Source organism: Drosophila elegans, unplaced genomic scaffold (assembly GCF_018152505.1).
Source record: "Drosophila elegans isolate 14027-0461.03 unplaced genomic scaffold, ASM1815250v1 contig_183, whole genome shotgun sequence".
NCBI lineage: Eukaryota > Metazoa > Arthropoda > Insecta > Diptera > Drosophilidae > Drosophila > Drosophila elegans.
In genome coordinates, this window is record NW_024545550.1 from 9,600,202 (window position 1) to 9,626,074 (window position 25,873).

Here is a 25,873-nt window from a genome sequence, read left to right on the forward strand (position 1 = left end):
TGGATTAAAGCCATTTATTTATCCTTTAAAACGTTTAAAGCCAAGCAACTAAAAATCATAAAATGCATTAATTTTTTTATTTATTATTTTATTTAATTACAGCATAAAGTAAATTCAGGAGGTTAGACTTATTTCCCCATGCGCTGGATGGACCACTCCTGCTGGCACAAGGGACAGCGGTTGTTCTGTTTGACCCACAGCGACATGCAACAGTGGTGGAACGAGTGGTTGCACTCGCCCCAAACCACCACACAATCCTGGCGACCCATCACATCCCGCTTGTTGTCGGCCTGGCAGCGAAGGCAGGAATCTGGAAAAAATAACGAGGGCAATTATAATTAAAAATATTATAATTATATTATTAATAATTAGAAATTAAAGAAAAAGGATATAAGGTAGAAATTCAAAAAGTCAAACCAAGAAATTGTATATGAAATGAATTTAATTTACACAAATTTAAATGAATTAAATAGTAGATTATACTTTAATTGCAAAGCAACAAACAAAATTCAAATATCTGAAAAATATATAAATATTGTACAAACTATTTTAAAAACTATACATAGAGTTTAGCTTTATAAACATACAAATGTTTTAAATGTCTTCAAATCTTTAAAATTGTTTAGTTAAAAACAAAAGGTTTGGATATATATCTTATATTTTGAAATTATTACTAATTTTATCAAAATCTTTTTTTGATTGTTGCATCATCAGGTGACAGCTCATATTTTCATTCGCGCTAGGTATTATGCAAATCGCTTTAATTGAATCAACGTGGAGAGGTGAAAGGGTCAAGTGACTTGGAAGACACTTTAAAAATAGAACTGTACAGAGAAAAGTGCAAAAAGTGATCCCACAAGTGCTCTTGACAAAACGCGTCACTGGCGACTTTGAGCCACAATTAGCTGAAATTGCAACGGTTTCAAATCTCTGTGCCCGTGACGCAAGTGAATCTTTGACACCAACAGCATTTCCTGTGAATTGATTATGGCCAAAAGCTATTGACAATGTCCTCCGATTGCAGTTATTCGATATGAATTTTTTTTTTACCAGCGGAAATGCCTTCATTCAGAAAATATTCACACCAAAATCGGCAAAAATGTTCATTCAACAAAAGGTGGACATATAAAAAATAAGTGCAAAGTAAATCACAATTTAGCGAAGCCTTTCCCCCCGCATTTGATTTCAGTTATTTCGGTTGTTGTTCGTGGGAGAGGTCACTGTACTGGGCGGCCCGAATTGGGAACGCATCGGTTTTCACTGGCGATAAAACAATTTTCTCAGAACCACCGCCGAAATTCGACAAGTCAATGCAAAAATGGTTCAATCAGTGGCTCATTATATGTACAGAGCGGAAAACGAAGTGTTTTCTACAGGATTTGATATTTAAATAAGATGAAATATAAAAATAATTGAATTTTAATGTGGTAACTTTCTTGATAATAGTCAGACTTGAAAAATATTTCGTGTGTAATTTTTATTTTTATTTTAGGTGCTCAAATCTAATAACTTATATATCTTAAAAGCTATTAGCTTGATTGTTTAAAAATGGATATTTAAAAAATCATAAAATGCCTAATGTTGTCAAGATTGAAGCTGATAAATAAATATATTAGTCTTAAATCAGACTCAAAATTACTAAATTTCTTAAAGTGTAGCGGGCATCACCTGAGCCGCTTGGGATACCTGGTGCAGGTGTTAGTGTTGACATTTCGAAATATGAGCGCGTCGGCAGAAATTTACAATACACCTTCGAAAATGACAATCAACAGAACAAGCAGGTAAGGTAAATGCGTCGTCACCGGACGGCTTGTAAGGCATCACGTATACGCCGCTTTGGCTGCCGTTGCATCGGCGAATTCTGCTGACCGGTGGAAAAGTAAAAACAGCGATAAATATAGTTACCAAATAAAAAAAAATATATATAAAAGAACAAGCGAATCGTACACCCCGCGTGAGTCAAGAAAATATGTTTTTTTTTTGGTGTGAAAATCGCCTTACAATTTCCCCTGGATTTAGCACTTTTGGGTAAGCGAAACACGATCATGACAACAGGAAATTGTTAACATACTTCCAAGAATTTCATGATTTTGTGTAATTGAAGTAGAAGTCAATAGCCATGGGTCACGAACTATAGCTCTAATCGAGGGCTTAAATGCGTTCTATTTGCAAAAACTGCATGATTGTTCTTTTCCTGGGTCTTTGAACTAGTTAGGGGTTAAATTAAGTAGAAAGAAATGGCGTTGATTATGGTAAATGTTTTTTTAATTGCCGTTAAATTTGTTGCGAATTATTGTTTTATCTATTTACCGATTTTGTGTTAATGCTAATGTTGTTTTTGATAATTAAGAATCGCTGGGTTGCCTTAAAAAATAAACCACATTGTTTTGTTCATTCAATATGCTTTCAAATACACTTCGATGTTTCATTTTCTTGGCCGTTTTACTGCAGATTTCAATGGTAATATATGTGGATCTATGGCCATTTGCTAAATCTTTTGTTTCTTGTAGGGCACTCGTCTTTTGAAATTCACCAATGTCAAGTGCATGGATTTACCCACTTCTCGAGGTTTTTCGAAATACGAATACTGTCGTTTAAAAGTGGTGCGCAGAAATGAGGTGGAACTTTCTCTGAAGGTCAGCTTGTTGCAGCTTCCCATCCGTAATTTGACCGCAAGACTACAATGCTTTCAAAGGCGGGATGGCTATCGTCCCTTTATGTACAATGTGCTCTTTGATTTTTGCAAGCTGATGTCCAGTGGGAGTAATGAATTTTCTTTTGAACGTTTAATTTTCGGTGCTGTTCGAATGCATAGTAATCTTAATCATTCTTGTCCTTGGAAAGAGGTGAGCTAAAAATAAAAGTTAAACATATTTATCCAGCTACAGTAATCTCTGTCAACTGGATTTCGAATTACAGAAATTACAGAATTTACAAGTGCAAAGAATATATTTTGGTAACATTTCCAATATTCGTTTAGGCTTATATTGATTGCCTTTATCGAAAATAGTTCTATATCTGAAATCAAATAATTTTATGGAACTAATTTTATAGTAAGTTTCACAAATCCTTTAAATTTGTTGAATTTATTTATATGAAATTGCACGTTTTTAATGATATTTTTAAGTAAACAAAATTACTAGATTAGTTTTTGACCCCCTGCTCTATTTTTCCAGAACCACATGACGGTGGAGAAGTTTGCCCTGGATTTAAACAAGATCAATATGCCAGTACCTGCTGGAACCTACCGCTTGGATTTCACCTTTTACGCCTACGGCATCGCTCGCACATTGACACAGGTGTTTTTCGAGAAAATCGAGTGAAACTCGGGCGTCACAAAAATGTTCTTAGTTTTATTTTTCTAAGCACCTTAAACTGCGTAAGTTAAAACTCCAAAAAAAAAAAAAAATGTCAATAGATTGGCATCGCTATTTTCAATTTATATACACCATCGATTTGATTTCCTAGCCGTAATAAAAGTCTGTGTGGCAAGTTAAAGTCAATCAAGTCAATAAACAATTACGGGCAATGGAAAATTTTTTAGAGGGCTCGGCCTAGGCACAGTGGAAAAAATAAAGTGTCCCAGCTCATTTTTTTACTCAGCTCATACATAATCAATCATTCGGCCGTCCGGAGGCAGTTTTCATTTAAATAAATACCAGTATAGCAAATTGATTAATTTAGGTAGATCGATATGAAGCACCCACGGTACAGTTAGTGGAAAAATATGCGCACCAAAACGAACTGCGTCATTGCAAATCTGCGAAGTTCTCGGCTCAACAATGTAACATAGTATTCTTCGAGCTCAATTGCGATCGTTTAGCAGGGCTGCCAAAGGGTGGGGTGTGTCTAGGGATCGAGAAATCAAGTCAGGCGAATCGGTATTTGACTCCGTTTAAAGGCCCAATGCATATGCATTAGGCAAATCGACGGTTGAGCTCGGAACGAGCTAATTGCACAATATGTATTTGCTGTCAAATCGCAGACAAACGAAACGTGACAATGACGTGCCCACCTCAGCCGATTAAAGCCAAGCTCACCTGACTTTGCGAGCTGGAAGCTGATCGTCTGGCTACCAGGAGTTCCTAAGTCAAGTGATCGCAGAGCATTTAATATTTGCACAAGAATGTAGTGATCGTTCGGAGCTTTAAGACAACTTATTGCAACAGAAGAGTTTTTATTACCGGGCGATCTAAATAATCTTTAATATAAAGGAAAGATTATACATTTTTTTTAAGAACAGCTTGTTTAACACCTAGATTAAACTTGTTCATTCATTCTTTTTATTTTTTTTAACTTTGGCCACTTTGAAAAAATTGTTGGGCTTCCAGTTGGTGAAAAAAATTAGCTAGTTTCTGTATAAAAAATTTTTAACTGTGGCATGATAATCAATTATAAAATTATGTTAAGAGATTTTTAACTGACTTAAAAAGTGTCTAAAAGTAGGCTAAGGTATCGTATCTTTGCATTGCATTTTATTTCTAGGTGTAAAATATACTTTCGAATACCTTTTTAAGGAGCTTAAGCCTTTAGAGATTTCGGTAAATGACCGAATAACACATATACCCCATTATCTTTTATGTATGGCGGTGGAACGGCCGTCAAACCTGTCTGACATACCTGACAATATCGTTACTGCTTCGAGTTCAGGTCGGCCGATACGAGTCGACAGCCACCGACTGATTAAAAATTCCAGTTTACTGCACCTGACCACACAATCGCCGACTATATAGATAGGTGAATCGGACTGGATCAGAATCGGAATCTAGTCGACTGCATATGCAAATGCATTATGTCTGGCCGTTATGCAAGTATAAGTTCAAGGTTGGCGACTGCATTAGCGGCGAATCTGTCTGGGATCTGGGATCGGGCCTAAATATAGCCTTTAAATCGCCGCATACCTATATAGCGAGTGCTCGAGAATTTTCGCACTTGCGACAAGCGTTTTCAACACCTCGATGGCTATTTTATCGGGGCCTCAATATCTACGTCTTGATCGATTCACCGACAAATTGGTCACATGTATGGCGTTATTACTAATATTTTTTTTTATTTAATTGTGATTCGTTTTGCATGTCACGTTGCATAAGCAGCTGTCTCTTTCACTCAGCTTGTGCCATCTCATTTTTCCCCCCGAACAACTCGTTTTGCATTTGTTGTAACGGTCTCGCTTACGTGACGTCATGCACGGGGGCTTGTCGCCCAGCAGCCAGCAAACAAAACAACAAAAACAACAAAAACTACGATAACGAAAAAAAAAAAAAACACAAATGAAAATCAACCAACGAACGTGCCCCCAAACTTGCTCTTCGTTCTCTGCTCTTTGGATTTTCCGCTCTTGACTTTCAGCGAAACATTTTCTCTTAAGTGCATCCTCATCAAAAGAGTCGGTTTGTGGTATTTTTCCCATACCCTATTCTTGTTATAATTATCAGTAAATCAAGTACAATTTTTCCTTTCTTTCTAATCTATTTTTTGTATCTTTCTATCATATTATCTTAATTTGTCAACATTTATAAAAAATCAGATATTGCTGGATTACAATTTCTTCAATCATTTCTTTGTTTTAAGGTAATTAGATGACTATATGTACCTTTTTATATGAATAATATTGATTGGAGTAATTTTCAATATATCAATAAGACAGTCAAATGAATAAATACTGGAAATATCCACATGCCCCTTGGAAACTTTGTTGCGAGGGTGATGTTTTCACCCATATCTTCAGCTAGATCACATTGCCATATCGTTTCGTGGAAAGTCGCACATGTGACCGAATTGAAGGTGCGAATGTTAGTAGATAAATGTTAATTTTTGCAGAGCGTTCGGGCGGTAAGTAAAATAATTCAGGCATTTAGAATAAATTAACGAGCTGAGGGCAACGGAATAATGACTTCCAAGAGCAATACAAAAGTGAAGACAAATATTTTTTTATAGTTCTAAGATCAAGCAATTAGTGAGTGGTCTTTGATTGGGTTAACAAATAGATACTTTGATTTAATCACAATCACACGCTGACAAATAATTTATTTTTAATTTAGCGAGTAACTCAGGTCACTTCCTTAAAATTTTCAAGCTTCTGATAGAATTCTAAAGTTTTTATGCATTATTACTTATTATTTTACTTTTCAGATTTCTGTTGAGCTAAGTACAAGATTTTCAAGGTCATCCAAGTAGAGAATTGTGAAACCACAGAGCCCGAGATATAAAGAAAAAAATCTTTAGAACCTTTCTGCATTGCATATTGTAGACAAAAATTGCACAAAAGACGCAGCGTAGCATTTTCTGGCTTGTTCCACTTACGAGTGGGCAATATCTGGCACATTGAGATACTACAAATGTACATATATACATACAGATATCATTCGTACATGACCGATCACATGTGCAGAGATCGGAAACCGAGGCGAATACAGTGCAAACTTGAAATTTATGGCGATCACCGAAGAACCAAATCGATGGATGGATGGGGGTTTCTCAGTGCGGTAAAATTAAGAGAAGTATTTCGATGTGAGGCAGAGACACTTTCTCACTCGCTCACACATTGAAAGATCACTTGCAGTCGGTGAATGGAAAATTTTGATTTTCGTTTTTGTTTCAGAGGAATTTTTTCGAAATCTCTGCACTCCTGCATTTGGTCTTGCCACTCTGGGTGAATGCGCCTGGTAATTTTCCATGAAATTTTCCATTTGCCTTAAAATTGGTACTCGCACTCCACGAACATAATTGTATGTGTTCGACAGATCTGTTGGATTGTCTCCCGTTATCAGTATAAGCCAAATATAATTATATAATAATTATAATTATAACAATTATAAGCCACATAAACATAATAGTACCGGATCTTGCTGACCTTACTTCAGGTTTTTGGCACGCTTTACATAAGCCATGCGACTCGGACAGGTGCAAAAAGGTGTCATACAAAAGGAACAACCGATTCAAAACAGTCGAGGGACTGAAATCTAATCCTGTACAGCTGCAGTTCCGCGAAATTAGGAGTGCAGTTCCTAAAGCTATTTTGCCATTTTTTTCAAGTTTCATTTGTGTTTGACTCTTAAAACATTTTATAGTTTTCAAGAATATATGAAAATATTATTTTTGAAATTTAATATTTTTGAAATAGACCATAAAATAAACTTAGTTATCATTTAAACAATTTTAAAGGAATTTTAATCTTTCCGAAATCCAAATAAATGTTATAAAATAAACTCCTCAAAAAGATATATTCTTTAATATCATTATTAAAAGAGTTTTTTTAAAATGCATTTGGATATTTATCAGGTTTTTCCCCTGTCAAAAAGCCCGTAGACTCTTAAACTCCGACCTATGGCAAAAATCTGGTTTAAACAGCCTTAACCCACTAATAGCCACGTGACATTCAGTCGTGGGTGTGGGTTTTTGATAAATATTGACATATCCCATCATCCCGGGTTCAGTCCGGGGTCTGGTCGCTACGATCTGATCACCACAACACCCGCTGACGGGCTGTACAATATTTGTTTTGTCTCGATCTCGTTGCTAGCTGGAAGAACCTAATGTCAGCCGTAATGGCCGTGTAATTACTCAGTTTACGTTAACTGTAACTGAATTACGGGATCGCCTTTTGTAACCGTAATAATCCCGACCGCACGCCAACGTAATTTTATCACGGCTTATTAAAGTGCAGTCTCTCGTATTTTATATAGGGATTTTCAGATGCTTGCACGCAGTCAAAATATTTAAACAAAATAAAGAAACGTTACAAAATAAATAGTAAATAAATTAAGTTGCACACTCTTGATTTGGTGAAAATACTAAATCCAAATAAAAAAGTTGTTACAATTAAGATCAAATAGAGAGAATATATATAAGAACACTGAAAAAATAGTTATATGTTAATTGAATACAAATTTAATACTCAATGTATTCAAAAATATTTTTAAGCAATAAATTGCTAAAAATAAGTTTAAAATTAGTAAAAATTTTAAATAAGTAACATAAACAGTAATTATATACATAAGTAAGAATGACAAAAAGGTCAAACATAAATGTCAAACAAAATATTCCAATGCAGTACAAATAATTAAATGACGTCTTTAAGGATTAATCTGAATATTTTATCCAAAAAAGAAAAATAAAAAATAATAATAAAAAAGAGAAAAAAAGTTACATGCCCCGGGTGAGGCTCGAACTCACGACCTTAAGATTATGAGACTTACGCGCTGCCAACTGCGCCACCGAGGCCATGTTATTCGCGGCGTCAGGGTGCAAGTTGAAACTGGCCACGTGGCGGGTTCTCGAGGGGATTCTGATTTGGTTCCAGACTTTGGTCTTGTTTTTACTTTTATTTTGAAAACAAAACGATATCGAAATTATTTACGACGCTTTGAACATTTTTGCACGTAAGTCAAGGCCACTATTTACTACTTAGCACATAATGTGCCCTTATTATTGTTTAATTTGCACACTAAAAGGTTCTATTGACATTTTTGTGCTTAAATTATTGACTTTTATGAGCAATAAATATGCTTTGGAATGTTTTGTGCTTAATAGATGAATGTAAGTAGACTTCCAGAAAGTAATTTGCATCAGCAGGTTAATTAACACTTTGAAAACATTTTGATTAGTGCCAGTAGACTAGACTATCATACGATAGTTATTCTACCCTCTACATTAATTTTTAAATGCTAGCCAAACGGAACCTATGTATATTGTTTTACCCTCCAAAGAACGTGCATATTCATGAGATTATTTATAAATACACGGCATCAATTAAAGCCGCCAAAACCAGACTCTATTAAATATTTTAATCTTTGCATACTGGCTGGCAGACTAAAACTGTATGACTAACTAGTCAAGCCAGACGCTGCCGATCGTCGTTTTGTGAGTGGGTTTATTCCTATAAGTCTGTAGGCACATATGTACATATCTCGTGGATATGGCGTATATATGTAGAGTTGGGGTTTCTATTAGCGCTCTGACGCAACTTCGCAACTTTGAACTGGTCACTGTCGGTTGGTGACAGAATTTCAGATAGTCAGACGGTCGGACAGTGCAACTTTAACCTTGTCTGAAGGGCACTGGTCTTGCCATTTAGCTCGCCTTAATTACCTGGATGTCTGAGTACCTCTCGCTGTCTCACTTTTCCTCTGTCAGTACACAGAAAGAATATATTTTTGCACCGGATAGCAAGATTTCCGTTTCTCACTTTTCCAAACAATGTTTCTGATTTGTTGTACTAACCAGAGACTTTCCGAAACTTCTGAAATATCAAAAAATCTTATATAGATCCCAAAAGAAATATTACATATAACCCGATGGTATATGCATAGATCTTAACTTTTAAAATAAAATTTAAAAAATAATTTATAAAAAAAATTTTTAATTTTATAGCTAATGGATAGATTATATCAAAATATATATATATCTTTTAATAATTAAAAATAATCTGAGTAGAGAGATACTGTTTAATTTTTTTCGGTATACAACTAAAACAGGTCTCATGTGCACACGTGTTAGCAGTAGTACTAGGTAAGCACTTCCCATTGAAAATTAGCCGTGTATAAATAGAAAACAAAAGTCAAATTCTAATGAATTGTTGGCGAACGAAGCTTTTATTTTTGGGAGAGCGCGAGAGCTTTTTGCTTTGGGGGCAGCGATCAATCGATCTATTGTTGGATGGATTAATGACTTGGACTAAGTTTAAAGTACATGCGACGATTGCAAAAATGCCGACAAACCAAAACGATCGTCATAATCGGATCTAATCAGCAAATAAAATAGGGAAGTGCCAGTCAAAGTCTTATTGGAGAATATAGAAGTAGAGCAAAGTCACCATGTGGAGCTTAATTTTGCTTGTGTGTTTGCTGGCTGTTTTCGTGGTATTAGTTGGAGGCTCGTCTGGTTTGCCAAAAGCAGCAACGTCACCACGCACACAGAAGCACATATATATGTACATATGTGTATAGTTGATATATGCACAGAAAAAACAGGTCGTCATGAAAACTCAATGCGAAGGTAGAATAAAGATTTACTTTTTTATACAATTATAAATTTTAAATTTTAAGCAAATCAGCGCACAGTCTTTACATCTGGTCTGGTTTTTAAGTCCTAGTTTAAATTCTTCCTCTAAGTTTATTTTACTTAACAAATTTTGTATTCTGCCTGTCACGAAAGGCAGAGTTCAATTAACACTGTTTAAATGTAAACTTTTTTAGCTTATAAATATTTTAGTAATTCAAATAAAAAATTTTTTTCTTGGAAATGTTAAAAAAAAAATTATAATTAATAAATAGATCATCATATAATATATGTATATTTTGCTTTCGGTGTATATATAAAAACAAAATACTTTTTTGGGTTGGCGCGTGACGAAGAAAACAAGGCAAAGAGCGAGGGGGCGGAATCACATGCTTAACTGAACTTATTGGTCTCATTTTGTTTTACATATTTTGATATCTTAGCGCTAATTTTAGCTGCCAAAAAAAAAAAAGAGAAAAGAAAGAGATCGCAGAAGGGAAGCTCTCTTTCACCCGTTCTCTTTTTTTTTCGCTGAAATTGATGTGACTCCAACACCAATTAGATAAATAAGCATTTAATGCTTTTTGCCATTTGTTTCAATTTGACTTTGTCGAAGTTCTTTAATTAGCGCCTGGAAAATTTCCGTTCACGTACAACGATTTGTGTTATATACATATATTCTCACAGTGGACCCTCGATGGAAATGTCTGATGCAATAAATGCGCAATTGCATCAGCTTTTTTGAATCGCGCGCCTGCGCCACCTCACAAATTTAATAGGTTGATGCACTCTCTTTGGGTTTTCTCTTGTTTTTTTTATGTCTTGTTGTTACCAGGTGCTCCACCACTCTTCCTACCCCATATTGTCTCACTCTTTTAGCCCTCTCTCTTTCTTAATGTATATACCCATCTCTTTCATGTTGAACGTGCAACTGGGGGCTCGTCTTTTTTGGCATTTTTCTGCGCTTGTTTTGGCTTTTTGTTGTGGTTTTTGCTTATTTCTTAGACTGGTGGAGCTACTAAAAATAGACCAAATAGGAAGTGGGTCTGTGATTTGCGAGTACAGTTCGGTAATTACGTGAAAGCTACGTGTCAATTACGTCATGTGCTGGGAACGGAACTGATAAGCCTATCTTCCGAAAGATAAGTTAAAAGCCTTGAATGCGAAAAGCATTCTAATGCAAAACACCTCATAATGTTATAATGAATCATTTACAAAGAGGCATGTCCATAGATAATACATATCACCTAGAAAATAAAAAACAATGTGAAAATCGAATGGTGTATCATTTATACCAGAGTCAATTTTAATGTTTTTATTAAAATTAAATATGACTAAGTACTAATTTACCCAAATATGATATAAACAAATTGAAACAAAAATCAAATACATTATTTCCTATACAAATATAATAATAACATCAAATATAAATAAATAGCATTTAAAAATGCTTTGGTAATTTCGTCAAAAATAGTATTATTTGATTATAAGATGTGATGCTACTTAGGTATTTTATGAAATCATAATGTTTTTATATATGGTTTTCCTTTTATAGTGAACGATTTGTTTTTCAGTGCTGTTTCAAATTCGAACCTTCAGTACTCCCCTTTTGTGCAATTATATTAAAGTTCATTGCACTTTCGTTTTTTTATTTCACCGCTTTAAATTCCTATTTCGCCAGCTCATTTTCTCTCTTTTTTCCCTCTCAAAAGATCTTATACTCCCTCTCTCCATTCCTGTCAATCAAGTTTTGTGTTCAAACATTTTTTGCTTGCTGCTTTTTTGACCTTCCCCTACAGATCGCGAAACGACCAAATCCATCAAAATTTGAGAGCCTTAACTATTATTTGTGTTATTACTTTTTCTCAATTCCGGCTGAGCCTTGAGTCATGCCAAAAACAACAGATTGCCGATCCGATCCGATCCGATCCAAAGTAAACCGATCGCAACTTCGAGTCGAGGGCAAATGACGGTCGATGTGGTGGAAATGGAAATGCCGAAATATTGTACGCGTGCTACGAAGTATCGTGATTAAAAACTTTCCGTTTATTGTTATTCGATCAGAGGCGCACATCACGAGGGGGTTTCAATTTCAAAAAAAGGAGGCTTGTTTAAAAGTTCGAGAACTTGGTAGCTTATTGATACAATGCGTGACTAAAAATGGGTAGACTGATAATGTTGTAACGCTTAAATTAGATTTATTACCTTTCCGATTGATTAGTAAAGGCTTAAGTCCACATATAAATGTTTTACTTGAAGTATTTGAAAGCTTATTGACTTCTAAGCCCAAATATTACGGCACAAATATTCAGCGTATTAGTATAATATCTAAGGGGACTGTTTATAAAAACTGTGTATTCAAAGACACAAAAAGGGTGTCTTGTTACCTTATTTAAAAAAAATTAAAGTTTATTTACAAATTGTTGAGTTGATTACTGAATAAATCATATTTTTGAAATACAATTTCTTGGTATTTCTGTTGGTCAGGGTGACCTCTTGTGACCAGCCAGTTTCTAGCATTGTATCCGTATCTGTTTTGTTTCTAGTCGTATCTGTATCTGCAAATAAAACGAAACCGGCTGGCGGGCCTGGTACTTAGAAATTGTGTCGTCTCATTGCGCGCAATGTTTATGCCATGTTATGAAATAGAGAGACGAGCCCCCCGCAGTTTTTGGGGGCGCGTTTGTCATTTTAAACCGAAATCGAAATAAATAAACCAACAAAATATCAATAAATAATCGAGAGTGAGCCACAGCAACACGACACACTTGTCCTGGTTAATTATTTGACTAATACTTATTTTCCCCCATATATCATCGCATCATCCATCATTGTTTGTTTTGGTTGCACTTGCGTCAGGCCCCCGAAAAACTAAAGTGAGTGAATTGATATTGACATCGGCTGGCGGACAAGGAGTAACACGCAAATGTTCCCCAAGGCTTCCAGAAATTTGCACGCGCCTCAAAGTCAATTTAATAACAATCAATTGAAAATATGTGTGTAAATAAAAATCAATTGGCAGTCACTCACACAGCCAGTCATTGAGGAACTCTCAGCATCCAGGCCGCAATGGCCAATTGGTCATTGAGCATAACAACCATAACTATAACCACGTAGCGGCCAAAACAAATCAATAAAAATTAAAACTTAAAGGAAATGGCGGGCACACCGACTTGAAACTTATCCTATAATTGCAATGTTCTTTTAAGGAAAACCTAACTTAAAAATGTTCTCGGGGTGGTAAAAAATCTATTTCATTCTAAACCCATATTCGGTATATGTTTTCGTGTGAACATTTAATGTTTGTACATATTATAAATTAAAAGCAAATATTTTATCACATTCTTAATAATATATTTAATGATTTTGATTTCAAGCAACCTTTAAAGTTATTTTCGCACAATTTTGATAAGAAAGAGTTCAGATTCTCACATCATTTATCAGGATAATACAACGATCAAAATCGTTTTAAGCCGAATAAGTTTTTCATTTGTATTTGGTCATAGATATTATAATAGTAACTGGAATTTGAGTCTATGATTAACACTTGACTCTTAGTTTTCTTATTTAATCTCATTATAAAAATCATTGGTTACCGTTTAACAGCTGACCTTGGATACTTAACAAACCAATTAAAATACATTTATAACCATTATATTTGCCCAATCGATATGAAATGTGTGTGGAAATGGAAAAAGCAAAGATTTTGTTCTAAGACAAAAAAAATTAATTGTTTTCCATGTGAATGCTACATAATATTTGCAAATTACAAAAAGATTTGAATTGCAAGGCAGGTTCATATAGCATCCAGGGATGCTTGTAAAGCTAGGTCACCCTTTCCTTGAAAAAGGGTATGGAAATGGGTTTTTGGATGGTGCCACTGTGTCGCGAGTCGCAACTTCTCTTCAAGAACACGCGTCATCCTCTCTCGCAGCCTCCAAGTTGCAGGAGCACCAACAACAAGTGAGACACCTACAACTAGGAGGCGACCCACACACACCCAAACACAGACAGGCCCCATTCATTCATGCCTTCTTTTCGACCTTCGTCCGATGGTTCTCTCTCTTTTTAAACACCAACTCTCGGCCCAACATTTACCCATACAAACGACAAAAAGAGCGAGAGAACCGAAGAGAGTGCCTGTTTTACCGTTGGGGAAACAACATAAAGCTCGAGCGAAGGCCTCTTCTTCTTCCCCCACAAAATCGGTGTGCGCTATATAAGCGTTGCGCATTCGAATCTCGAACTTCAGTGCCACAATAGTGGATATCACATTTAGTAGTTTGTTCAAAAGGTAAAAAGACAACAAAAAATCGCCGCAAAAATTTTATCTAAAAACTTAAAGCGAAAAAGACCAAAACACAGTGTTACATTCCAGTTTGTTTATTTATAGTTTTAGTTTGCGAGCAGTTCCGGTCGCCACCTTATCGCGTTTCTCATGAAATTTTTAACAAACTACATTAATATAAAGTAAAAAAAAAACACAGTCTCTGTGCTGTCTGGGATATAAAAAACTTGCCAATTTATGCGCATTTTTGCCTACTACGTCAATCTAAGAAATATTTATGAACCCAAAATTTAAATGAAACGCCTGCGGTCTGCAAACTATTTTACGTAATGTGCGAAAAAATGTTGTAAAAGAGCAGCAACAAACGAAAAAGAAATGACAAAAACTATTTTGCCAAGGGTAAAATGCAATTTTCGAGGAAATAAGAAAAGTCGAGAAACAAAAACTTTTGCAAGAGTGTGGCGACCGTGAAAATTCTTAAATTTAGACAAGAACACTTGGTATTTATCTCTTACTAATTTTCGAGTGTAAATTTTTGTGTGGCGCGCAAAAAGTGAAAACAAAGTTCGAAAAAAGAAAAATTCAATTTCAAATTCTACTGTGTGGGCGTTCTTTTGCGCTAATTGAAGCGAATTTACTTATAATACTCGTCTGGCGGCTGCCTTTTGTTAATTGTAATTTCGATTACGGTTTTGTTAATCTGTTGTCAGCATTAAAAACGTTTTTTAAAAATAAAACTGTCCGCAAGATCATGACGAATAATGAAATAATGAATACAAAATACAAAATCGCAACGTTGCACTGTTGACGTAGGTTTTTCACCTGTGTAGGTTTTAGGCTTATATGTATGTGTGTGTGTGAGTGTGAGAGAACGGGGTTTCTTTCGGCACGTGAGTCGATTTTGTTAAGAGAACTCCACAGCTGGTTAAAGAGTGGTTTTGGCTTAAGCCAGGTCTTAAGAGCGTCGGCGCGAGAGAAACGTGCTGCGATCTCTTCGCCTCGCAGGCCCCCAAAAATATGTGTCATTTAACGCCCACACGCCCACACACGCCTCATCAAGGTCAATGGCAACTTTTAGCGCCTTTCGCGAAGAATTTGCATATAAACACAGCCGTTGCAATTGCGTTTTAGGCGAAAAGAAAAGCGCAACACGTTCATTAATTAATTAATGGATAACTAAAAAGGCGTCACGCGGCGAAATATTATAAGTTGCCCATTAAAATTTACGACTTTTAAAGGAAAACTCACACTGAAATTTGTGGCTCGAAGTGTTAACATTTTCTAAGAAATATTTCATATCTTCTTAATTTTTTTGATGTAGTTTTTGTAGGTGTTACAACAAAAAGCTTGCCTTTTTAAGATTTGCGATTATGTTTGTAGCTCCTGCATATAGCTAAACATTTTTTTATCTCGTTGTGAATTACAATTAAATGATTTTTAAAATTATTTTTGTAAACTATTAATTTTAATTATTTTTCCCAGTGCTTGCAATAAACTTTCGGGTGTGAGATACATATAGACCTCTCGTTATGTCACGCCTGATGATATTTGCAAGGAATTCCAAATAAAGAATAGATTCGCAAAAAAAAAAAACTGACACCCACTTTTTCACAAATAGAGTGAAATAGAAAAGGGGAGTGGTGGGTGGAAAAGCGGTAGCTAAAAAAAAACAGAGACAAATCGTCGACGTCATGGCGCCTACACATATTTTTTGGCATCACATGACGCAAAGTCAATGGTCAAAACAAATACAAATGAAAAGAAAAACGAGAGCTAAAATTTGACAAAAGCAAACAAATGAAAATATTTCCCTCTTTTTCCACGATGCGGTCATTAATCAGCTAATATATGTTCAAAAGAAAGTGGGTGGAAAATTTTTAGAAATATTTATATTTTTTACCGGACTGCCGCATGCCAAACTTAAAAGATCATAAATATATATTCCACGTTGCCGGGAAAAAACAACTAAAGTAAATAAAAACAACTATAGCTGAAAGAAAACACAGCGGCTATAAAGTTGGTCAAACGTGGAAATCAAGGACAAATCGGTATTCAAAAAGTGGGTGTGTTGGGTGCTAAAGGGGCTCGATTGTTATCTGAGCCAATAAGTATTTGGCGATAACAGTTCAGACATCAGACGATTTTAAGTAGACAAGCTACAATAGTGCATTTATCTTTTCCTATTTTTAATACCAAACTTATTTATTAAGCTTTCTGCCTTTTTTGTACACATCAGACCATTTAAATTAATACAAAATAGAACTACAGATAGTATATCTATGCATTTCAAGTGGGCAATAATTATCAAGCAAAATTATATATGCAACGCCATTTGGCTAGACATCAGACAAATTAAAATTACTGATAAGTAAGGTAAACTATATAAGCTATTGGTAAACAAACATTAAACTTAAACAAATTGTTGAAACTGAAAGATTAACTACTGTTATCTAATATTTCTAATCTGTTCAAAATTTCCCTTTCTTTTCAGCAAAGACAAAAGAAATCGCTTTAATCAAGACGCGAAAAGATTGATTACTTGGTCAAGTGGAAGACACCAAAACAAGTGAAAGTCTGTGACAAAAACAAAAACAAACTCCCCCAAGGAAAACGCACTAGTTCAAGTTCACCTATAGAGCCATAGAGCTGATAAGATGAGTGGACGCGACAATAGAGGAGCCGGCGGCGGCGGAGGCGGTCATCAACCGCTGAGTAGCGCCATGGGCAAGCTCAAGGAAAAACTAACCCGAGTAGGTGTAAGTATCTCAAAAAACACAAATGTTGGGGTAGTCAATAAGCCTTATCAATGGAATTTAATTATAATAGGAAGTGAGTAAGAATTTTTGGGTTTAATTATGGGAATAGAGATTTTTATAAAGTAGATATTTGGAATGTTTTAAAGTTGAATCCATAAGTTATCCATTTTCCAAATAAAATATATTATAAATTTCCATATGTTTATTTTTTTTATTTTTCTTTTTTAATTTACATATTTTTTTTACATTGAAATAATAAATTATTAAATAAAACAGACCAAATCATTTAAAAAGTTTTTTATGAATTTTATAGTAACCAATCAAAGTCAAAATAATTTAATTTAATTTTCCTGATTTAACAAACAACTCATTAAATTAATAAACAATAAAAAAGTAAATACAATACAAAAAATTGTGAATTTGTTTAATGAGTATGAGCTGTTATTTCCGGAAAATGTTAAATACGAAAGAAGTGTAAACAATGAGCCATTAAACTTGTTAGAGTAATTAAATAATTCTCTGAGAGCCGAAAACAAGGTTCATAGAAGCAGCATTAAGTGCGCACATGACCGATAATGCTGGACCTCTTGCAACCTTTTGAGATTGGTGTTCAAGAACAGATCTTGCGACTTAATCGCAATGTATTTTGGGGCGAAGATGAACAGGGCTTTATAGGAACGCCACGCTTTACGATTCCATTTAATTAATTCGCGACCGTCTGTCGATTTAAATCGATTCGATTCACAGGACGAGCTGGGCTATCACCGCGTGGAGAGCAATCTATCCACCTCGAATACAGCCACCAGTTTGGACACAATTCTCCCCGAAGATCCGTTCCTGTTCCCCCAAGTTTCACCCCAAAGGCATCCGCAGACCGTGAGGACACAGCGTTTGCTGGAGGACGAGCCACCGCTGTCGTTTCGCCCATTGCTGGAGGACGACGACATCAACGAGCCACCCACACAACAGCAGCCACAGAGGACTCCGCTGCGAGCCAGTGGTAGTTTGGAACTCACACCGCTGCCACCACCGCCCACATCCTTGGAGATTCGCGAACATCGTGATCGCCAGCAGAGAGGTGCCCAGGGTGACGAATTGCAGCGCAGCAAACAGAGCTTGAAAGGATCACGTGTGTCCTTTGAGCGAAGGGATACCGGTAATAGCAATACCAATACCAAAGCAGCCGAAAGCAGTGACGAGGACAGTTTCGAAGAGAAGAGATCTGGTTTCCAGCAACAGAAGGCCACGAGTGTCGATCACAAGGGCATCTTGAAGGACCTCAAGCACATTTTGGCCAACGACAATCGTCGGCAGTTTCAGGCCAAGAAGCACGTCTCCTTGGACGTCAAGGGTACACGTTTTCTGCAGGATCTGCTTAAGGAATCATCCTCAGAGGAGGAGTTCCACAAGACGCGACGCGAGTTCCAGGGACGCAAACATCAGAGTTTGGATCCACGCGTCACCTTCAAGCTCGACAAGGTCCTCCAGGGTTCGAGTACCGACAGTGACGAAGAAGGCGACGATCCGGAGCACAAAAGGTTGATCCATCGGCCCAAGGACATCACCAAGCCGGTGATCATCGATCTCAAGGATCTGGAAAGCGAAAGCGACGAGGACTTCTTAACCTCGCGCCAGCACTTCCAGCAGCAGCGTTCCATTAGCACAGATTCCCGCAAAAGGTGAGTGACATTAATAACGATAAGAATTAAGAATGAGCTCGAAAGTAGACAAATAGCATTGAGTTGGAAAACCCCGATAGGTCAAAGCCAGGGGTTATCTTAAACTGGACTCTGTGGCCTAGCAAAAATTAAATGAAATTAACATTATTGCAATGAGGTAGCACCTATTTAGGCTCTTGGTAACTGTATATATTTCAAAAATCAAATGAAAGCTCAAAAGAGAGTAAAAGTTAGTGATATATATATTTCTAAACGAATATAAACTTTGGATATCGCATCATCAGATAACGTTTTGCACATATAGTAATTATAAGATAATGGAAAACTGTCATTGATCAAATATTTGCAGGAACTGATAAGTTCCATTCAATTCCAAGAATGATTATAAAATGTATTAAATCACCTATTTACTGATTTTTGCTCATCCAAGTAACTTATTCTACAACATACTTTTGAAAGCACAATTATGAAAATAAGACTGAAATACTAGTAAGCATAATTAAATACCTTTTAATACAGAATTGACTTTACTGCTAACATAAATATTGGAAAAAATTGATAACGAAACTAGGGTGCCAAGTCAAGTCAAAAATAAACAAATGATAAATGACTAGTAAGCGCGTCCAAATAAAATCATAGTAAAACGTGTAGATAACAATCTGTATAATTGAATAGTTAGCTCTTCGCATGTCCAAGATTACTCTCAAGCTATTTGCGCACTTTCGTTGATCAATTTAATCCAAGTGGCATACAAATTGGAATCCCCCTACGCTGCTTGGACTATTTTGAGCGATCTCATAGTATCTCCGGCTCGGGCTAATCCGCCGTACACGCGCCTACGCAATGAGCCGGACAATAAATGACTGTTAGCTCCAAAGGCAACCTTCCAATACAAAACGCTGACACGCAATTTTGCAACTTTCTCCTCCCGCAGCCGCCGACTGTACGAGATGGACGAGATGGGCAACAAACGTGGCGAGAACATCCGTCATGCGGTGCCCTTCGTGCGCCAGATAACCGAGGATGGCAAGCCCAAGCTGGAGGTCTACCGTCCCACCACGAATCCCATCTTCATATGGACTCAGGTAGGTCGGCCACACATACACTCACCAAAAAAAAAAAACATCGCTCTCATTAATGTTGATTTTAAAATATTCGTGTTTAACTGTATTTTAAAACAGTAGATTCAGGAGTTGTTTTAAATTTTAGCAAAACGAATGTTCAGTTACAAACATTATAGTTTAGAAAAAAAAAATCATTTTTATTTAACGAACTTTTGAGAACTTTTATGAAAGACTTCCTATAAGTTCAATGTCAAACTAATCTGGTGAAAAAAACAAAGAATTAAATTAACATAACATTGAAATAATGACAAACAATAAATGTTTGATAAAAATGGTCAGGAGTGGGTTTGAACTCGGTTGCGGAAGACCTAATAGGTTGCATAGCTTGAATAATTTTTTGTATTACTCCTTTTTAAGAACAACTCCTTTTTTCATTTCTCCTTAAAAGATCTTTTCTCAAATAAAGATCTTAAAGATTTAAATTATTTTTTGTTTTTAAAATTTTCTGAGTGTACTCCGCCGGGGCGGCATAGTGAGAGCCGTCAAGGGGCGGTGGAGGACATGTATTGTCCGCTCGTTAAGCTCGTTGGCGCCTCCCGGGTCCCGAGATTATGAATGGCATTAATGCGACCATAAAGCACTCGTTGAGCAATTTAAGGGGCCTCCAGATTGAGCTACGAGCGTGTGGGCCATTTGAGCTATTTTTTCGCACGATGCCGCCGCATTTGAGTCTGAGTCGCCGCTTTTGCCTTAATTGAAATTAACGCATTTAGTTATGGCCGGACTAAAAATATCGCTAGCTGCCCGATGGATGGATGGATCGGCTTGGATTGGATCGGAATAGAATGGATTATGTGTGTGGGTTCGAGAAGGTAAACTATGACAGCTGAACCTGCAACTTTTCTGCCCGATTCTTTGGCAGTTGCAGTTTTGCACTCGAGCTGCTGGCGACGTTCGCTGAAACAGCCTCAAACCGCTTTTCAAAGTCCGGCGTAACGCCTTTGTCTTTGTCGCAGGAAAAACAAACTGATAAGCTGCGTCTTGATCAAACGCTTGGGAACAGAATAGAACAGAACAGAACAGAATCTCTCATTCACATTAAGCGATATCGATCGATCAGCAGCACTCGGTGGCTTCGTGTACGTGCCTGAGCCTCATAGAATCACGGCAAAAACTGTTCTCGAAATCAAAAATCCAGCGAAAATGCAACTGCCGTTGCACCCGGGCAAAATGACAAGTTTCAGTTGAGTTTTGACGAGCGAACGCGCCGAAAGCATTCCCAATTCCAAGGAGCAAAGTGAAAGGCAGCCAGCTTACAGCTGAATAAGCTATATCTGCAACCTCGTTGCTAACCAAAAACGGTTTTAGTTTGAACAAAAAACCAGATAGAGATACAGCTGCGGAATGAAGATCCTAATGCGAGCGGACACTCATGTGTCCTTCTCCGTGCCCGTGGAGGAGCCCAAGGCCATTTGTACCTTCTCCCAGGTGCCTGTCTACCTAACTTCCCATAAAATCTCATTAAATTCCTTTTTAGAAAATTATAATTTATAATCCCTACTAATTTACATCTAAATCCTTTATATTTCCAGGTCCTGGCCGCTTTGAGCGTTTCGTTGGGCTCCCTTGTGGTCGGATTTGTCAGCGCCTATACTTCTCCTGCTCTTGTGTCGATGACCGATAGGAATATCACCTCGTTTGAGGTCACCAAAGAGGCTGTAAGTACAATGCACGATCATAATCTATTTCCTAGGAAACTGTTGAGCTCCTCAAGCTTTTCACAAGAAAAATTAGTAGTTGAAGTTAAAAAAAACTTATAAAAATAGCTTGAATTCCATAAGTTCAAACTCTTCTAATTCTCTAAAATAATTTAAAAACTCTGATAAATATTCAAAGTTTTTACCACAAATGCTAGCTTTATAATTGTATAATGTCTCATATTTTTCTTACATTAACTGGGGTTTGTAGCCAATTTTCCCAAAAAAAAACCAACAAATATTTTTTAAAAAATCGAAGGCTAAAATTTGTACTAAGGCACACAAGATTTCCCAAAAAAAAGTATATTTAAAAACAAGTTTCCAAATGATTTAAGAGTTGTCTTAAATGTTAAAAAAAAACCCTTTCAATTCCTAAACACAATATGCTTGCTCTAAACCTTAAGAAATTCATATTGAAAAAGCCTCAGTAATGAGTAAAAAATCTTCTAAATCCTATCTAATCACTCGAAATTGTCATCTTATTGCAGGGTTCCTGGGTGGGTGGCATCATGCCGCTGGCTGGACTGGCAGGTGGCATAGCTGGAGGACCCCTGATTGAGTATCTTGGCAGACGCAACACGATCCTGGCCACTGCCGTGCCATTTATTGTATCCTCACTGCTGATTGCCTGTGCGGTGAATGTGGCAATGGTGCTGTGTGGACGTTTCCTGGCCGGATTCTGTGTGGGCATTGCCTCGTTGTCCCTGCCCGTTTACCTGGGCGAAACTGTGCAGCCGGAAGTGCGCGGAACATTGGGTCTCTTGCCCACGGCTTTTGGTAACATTGGCATCCTTCTCTGCTTCGTGGCGGGCTCCTTTATGGACTGGTCAATGTTGGCCTTTTTGGGAGCAGCTCTACCAGTTCCTTTCCTCATACTTATGTTCCTGATTCCGGAAACGCCACGCTGGTTTGTGAGCCGTGGACGGGAGGAGCGTGCGCGGAAGGCTTTGACCTGGCTGCGCGGCAAGGAGGCGGATGTGGAGCCGGAACTGAAGGGTCTGATGCGATCCCAGGCCGATTCCGATCGCCAGGCCACGCAGAACACCATGTTGGAGTTGCTCAAGCGCAACAATCTGAAACCTTTGTCCATTTCGTTGGGCCTGATGTTCTTCCAACAGTTGAGCGGCATCAATGCGGTGATCTTCTATACGGTGCAGATATTCAAGGATGCAGGCTCCACCATCGATGGCAATGTCTGTACGATCATTGTCGGTGTGGTCAACTTTTTGGCCACGTTTATTGGCATCGTGCTGATCGATCGGGCGGGCAGAAAGGTGGGTTTTGTTGCCCTTTCTTTTAGTTCTTCCTTACTAATTACCTTTATCCTTGTTTTTTAGATTCTTCTGTATGTCTCCAACATTGCCATGATCTTGACTTTGGCCGTTTTGGGCGCCTTCTTCTACTGCAAGGCCCATGGTCCGGATGTCAGCCACCTGGGTTGGCTGCCCTTGAGCTGTTTTGTCATCTATATCCTGGGATTCTCTCTGGGTTTCGGACCCATTCCCTGGCTGATGATGGGCGAGATTCTGCCGGCCAAGATTCGCGGATCGGCAGCCTCGGTGGCCACCGCTTTCAACTGGAGCTGCACTTTCGTGGTGACCAAGACCTTTGCCGACCTCACTGGTGAGTACTGCATAAAGAACTTGCAAAAAAAAAAAGAGCTCTTTTATAAATTTGAAATTAATTTCTATGTGCAGTTGCTTTGGGCGCCCATGGAGCCTTCTGGTTGTTCGGTTCCATCTGCTTCGTCGGCCTGTTCTTTGTGATATTCTACGTGCCCGAAACGCAGGGCAAGACCCTGGAGGACATCGAGCGGAAGATGATGGGCCGTGTGCGCCGCATGTCCTCGGTGGCCAACATCAAGCCATTGTCCTTCAACATGTAAACGGCGTGTTGCCAAGGATCTGAATATGCGATCAAACCAAATACTAGACTAGTGCCTTTAGTGCTTAAGAAACTGATATGTGTTTGTGTGTGTGTGTAAAATACACAGCAGTGGGTGATCCTGACATCAACAAAAACGCAGACAAAAAAGGAATCTTTCAAGGAACCCATCCAGGCGCTCTGATATTGTTAGTCCTAGCTAACGTGTAATGCTTAGCAAAAGAATTTCCTTTCTACACGCATAATTGTTATTATTATTATTTATAATCCTTAAGTGCATAGTTTTATTATGTAAATTATGATTTTAAGCACTAATTTGTTGACATTTTTGATGAATGTTGCGTGAATTTATCGGTGTAAAAAAAATGACATGAATCGTAGTTTAGTTGTAGCAAAGAAGAAAGAAGAAACCCAAAAAACACCCAAATCTCCCTGAAAATACACCAATTGGCTATATATCGAATATATATTGTACTATACCTAAGCTGTAAGTGTATCTATATGTAGTCTAATTTAAAAATACAAATCAAACCAAATTCAAAGTTACGTTTACTTTCGTCGAAAAATGGCTAAAAAAAAAATGAGTGGGAAAATCGCTTTGCATACGACCTTCGCAATGCGGTTTACAGTTCGAACAATGTCAGCGCCTCAAATACGTGAGTTTCATTCCGATCATGTCCCCGCATTCGGTTCTAAATGTATGTATGTATACATATATATATACATATAAATTGAATGTCTAGATGGCCAATCGACTAGATGGCCATTCCAGAGGCACATGAAATGCAAAAATAGAATCGCATTTGCGCGCTTTTGCACCGGCAATCAATGCAAAAATCGCTCTGCTGACACTCGACCGAATCGCATCGATAAGGCCGAGCATTACATGGGGTTCAGGTTCGAATCTTATCGGTTCTTAATTAAGTTGAGTTCAAAATCGAATAAACAATTGCGAAAGAAGCATCTGTGCATCGGCTGCTTGATTACAGAAATTATGTACTTGTCAGGAATATAAGATAGTATTTATATATATATATATATATAGTTACCTAAAGCATAACCAATCTTTTCATTGACAGAGTCAGTTTCAACTGGTAATGGCAATCAGATTTTACAATTTTTAAATAGGTTTAAAAATAAATTTGATGCCTATGTCACCAAGTACTGTGTCACTTCGAATGACGCAAATAAACTGCATTATCGATGCTGATGACGGTCAGAGAAAATTTACAATATTAATCGGCTTAAACATTTAAATCATTCGTTCTATTGTGAATTTTCGTATGGTTCTAAGGATTAAACACCCTTGCAGATAGCTCTATACAACTATATGGTAAACCAATTAAATTTTTGATTTTTTAATAAGCTTTAGTCAAAAAATCGTTTGAATTGAAATATATATATATAATTCATACTTCTAAATTAAAACCAATGCAAAATATTAAATTTCTATAGTTCGTACTAGCAGCTGCCAAAGAAAACATATCTTCTTATTTGAAGAGTTACATGCAAATATGGATCACCAGTTTACTGTAATTATAACATTAGGAGCGATTTAAGAAAGGTGCTCGATGTGGACATTTTTGCCAAGTTAAACGTAATTCTTATTTAAGTTCTCAAAAAAAAAGACGACAAGATCTAGAGCTATAGCATAGTCATAAAGTTCAATTTATTATCATTATTATTTATTAATTTAAGTATTTATTGTGTTGGCTCACCCAATTATTAATAAAAAAAAAAAATTTGTTTTGTTTGTTTATAAATGGTTTTAAATTAAAGTGAGCATGAAAACTTAATAAGTTCTATTTTTTTAATTTAAATCTTTGTATATATCTATTGACCTTTTAGATCTTGACTTCATAATTAGGTCTAAATTAATCCATTAATGGTTTAATTTCAATATTTAAAAGTGGTGTTACTTTTTGAAAGGGTATAAACTGCTGATTGTTGTTGTTTGCCTTTCCCTTTGTCTTTATGGATTTAGCAAGATTTTAATTCGCTGAAGTTGCTGCCCAAAGGGGAAACTTTTACTCATCACATATGTAGGGGTACAATCAGCATTATTAGCAGTGATTCAAGTTGGAAAGCGAATAGTTATGAACTCACCCATAACTTGAACGCGGCAAATGGCACAAATATCGCATTCGACATCCCAACTCCACATTGCAACTGCATTCCATTTCTTCAAAGTGAACATCTTTTCCGGTTTGTTGGCATCTCCATCGTCCGTGGTCCTATCCACTGAGTTTTCCGGATCATCAGCCATATTTAATAATCGCAGGAATTCGCAGATATTAGCAAAAAACAAATGTAAACAATTGCGAGCCAAAAATCAATGTTGCCACATCAAAATACGGAGAAATAATAAACAGTGCTGCCACACTAGTTAAAAAAAAATATTTCATTATAGAGATAAGGTCACACTCAGAGATAACATTAATTCGAT

General features: G+C 36.9%; 3 protein-coding genes and 1 non-coding gene across 6 annotated transcripts; 2 read left to right on the forward strand and 2 right to left on the reverse strand.

Annotated features, from left to right (window-relative positions):
- Window positions 1-63: 63 nt before the first annotated feature.
- Window positions 64-25,772, reverse strand: LOC108144394 (RING-box protein 2). Its single transcript, XM_017269174.2, has 2 exons — window positions 25,534-25,772; window positions 64-310 (listed from the first exon to the last, which is right to left on the reverse strand). The coding sequence occupies exons 1-2, from the start codon at window positions 25,691-25,693 to the stop codon at window positions 129-131; spliced, it is 342 nt and encodes a 113-aa protein (XP_017124663.1). The 5' UTR covers window positions 25,694-25,772; the 3' UTR covers window positions 64-128.
- LOC108144104 lies at window positions 1,828-3,529 on the forward strand. Of its 2 annotated transcripts, XM_041707669.1 has the most exons (3): window positions 1,828-2,028; window positions 2,511-2,846; window positions 3,177-3,529. In XM_041707669.1, the coding sequence occupies exons 2-3, from the start codon at window positions 2,547-2,549 to the stop codon at window positions 3,321-3,323; spliced, it is 447 nt and encodes a 148-aa protein (XP_041563603.1). In that variant the 5' UTR covers window positions 1,828-2,028; window positions 2,511-2,546; the 3' UTR covers window positions 3,324-3,529. The 2 variants fall into 2 exon arrangements, with proteins under 2 accessions (XP_041563603.1, XP_041563604.1); XM_041707670.1 differs by lacking the exon at window positions 1,828-2,028 and having other exon boundaries at window positions 2,421-2,846.
- Trnam-cau lies at window positions 8,151-8,223 on the reverse strand. The gene has a single exon. It is a non-coding gene; the product is annotated as a tRNA-Met (tRNA).
- On the forward strand, window positions 14,247-23,969 carry LOC108144390 (facilitated trehalose transporter Tret1). 2 transcript variants are annotated; one of them, XM_017269167.1, is made up of 8 exons: window positions 14,247-14,293; window positions 16,779-17,043; window positions 17,791-18,722; window positions 19,657-19,807; window positions 21,379-21,504; window positions 22,032-22,817; window positions 22,881-23,166; window positions 23,241-23,969. In XM_017269167.1, exons 2-8 carry the CDS (start codon window positions 16,942-16,944, stop codon window positions 23,426-23,428), a joined length of 2,571 nt encoding a protein of 856 aa, XP_017124656.1. In that variant the 5' UTR covers window positions 14,247-14,293; window positions 16,779-16,941; the 3' UTR covers window positions 23,429-23,969. The 2 variants fall into 2 exon arrangements, with proteins under 2 accessions (XP_017124656.1, XP_017124657.1); XM_017269168.2 differs by lacking the exons at window positions 14,247-14,293; window positions 16,779-17,043; window positions 17,791-18,722; window positions 19,657-19,807 and adding an exon at window positions 21,019-21,274.
- Window positions 25,773-25,873: the final 101 nt, after the last annotated feature.

Coding starts and splice junctions, on each gene's coding strand:
- LOC108144390 (XM_017269167.1), top strand. CDS start 16,942: ATGAGTGGACGCGACAATAGAGGAGCCGGCGGCGGCGGAGGCGGTCAT. Junction 18,723..19,656: donor AGCACAGATTCCCGCAAAAG/GTGAGTGACATT, acceptor CTCCTCCCGCAG/CCGCCGACTGTACGAGATGG. Junction 19,808..21,378: donor CCATCTTCATATGGACTCAG/GTAGGTCGGCCA, acceptor TTATATTTCCAG/GTCCTGGCCGCTTTGAGCGT.
- LOC108144104 (XM_041707669.1), top strand. CDS start 2,547: ATGGATTTACCCACTTCTCGAGGTTTTTCGAAATACGAATACTGTCGT. Junction 2,847..3,176: donor ATTCTTGTCCTTGGAAAGAG/GTGAGCTAAAAA, acceptor CTATTTTTCCAG/AACCACATGACGGTGGAGAA.
- LOC108144394 (XM_017269174.2), bottom strand. CDS start 25,693: ATGGCTGATGATCCGGAAAACTCAGTGGATAGGACCACGGACGATGGA. Junction 311..25,533: donor TTGCCGCGTTCAAGTTATGG/GTGAGTTCATAA, acceptor TATTTTTTCCAG/ATTCCTGCCTTCGCTGCCAG.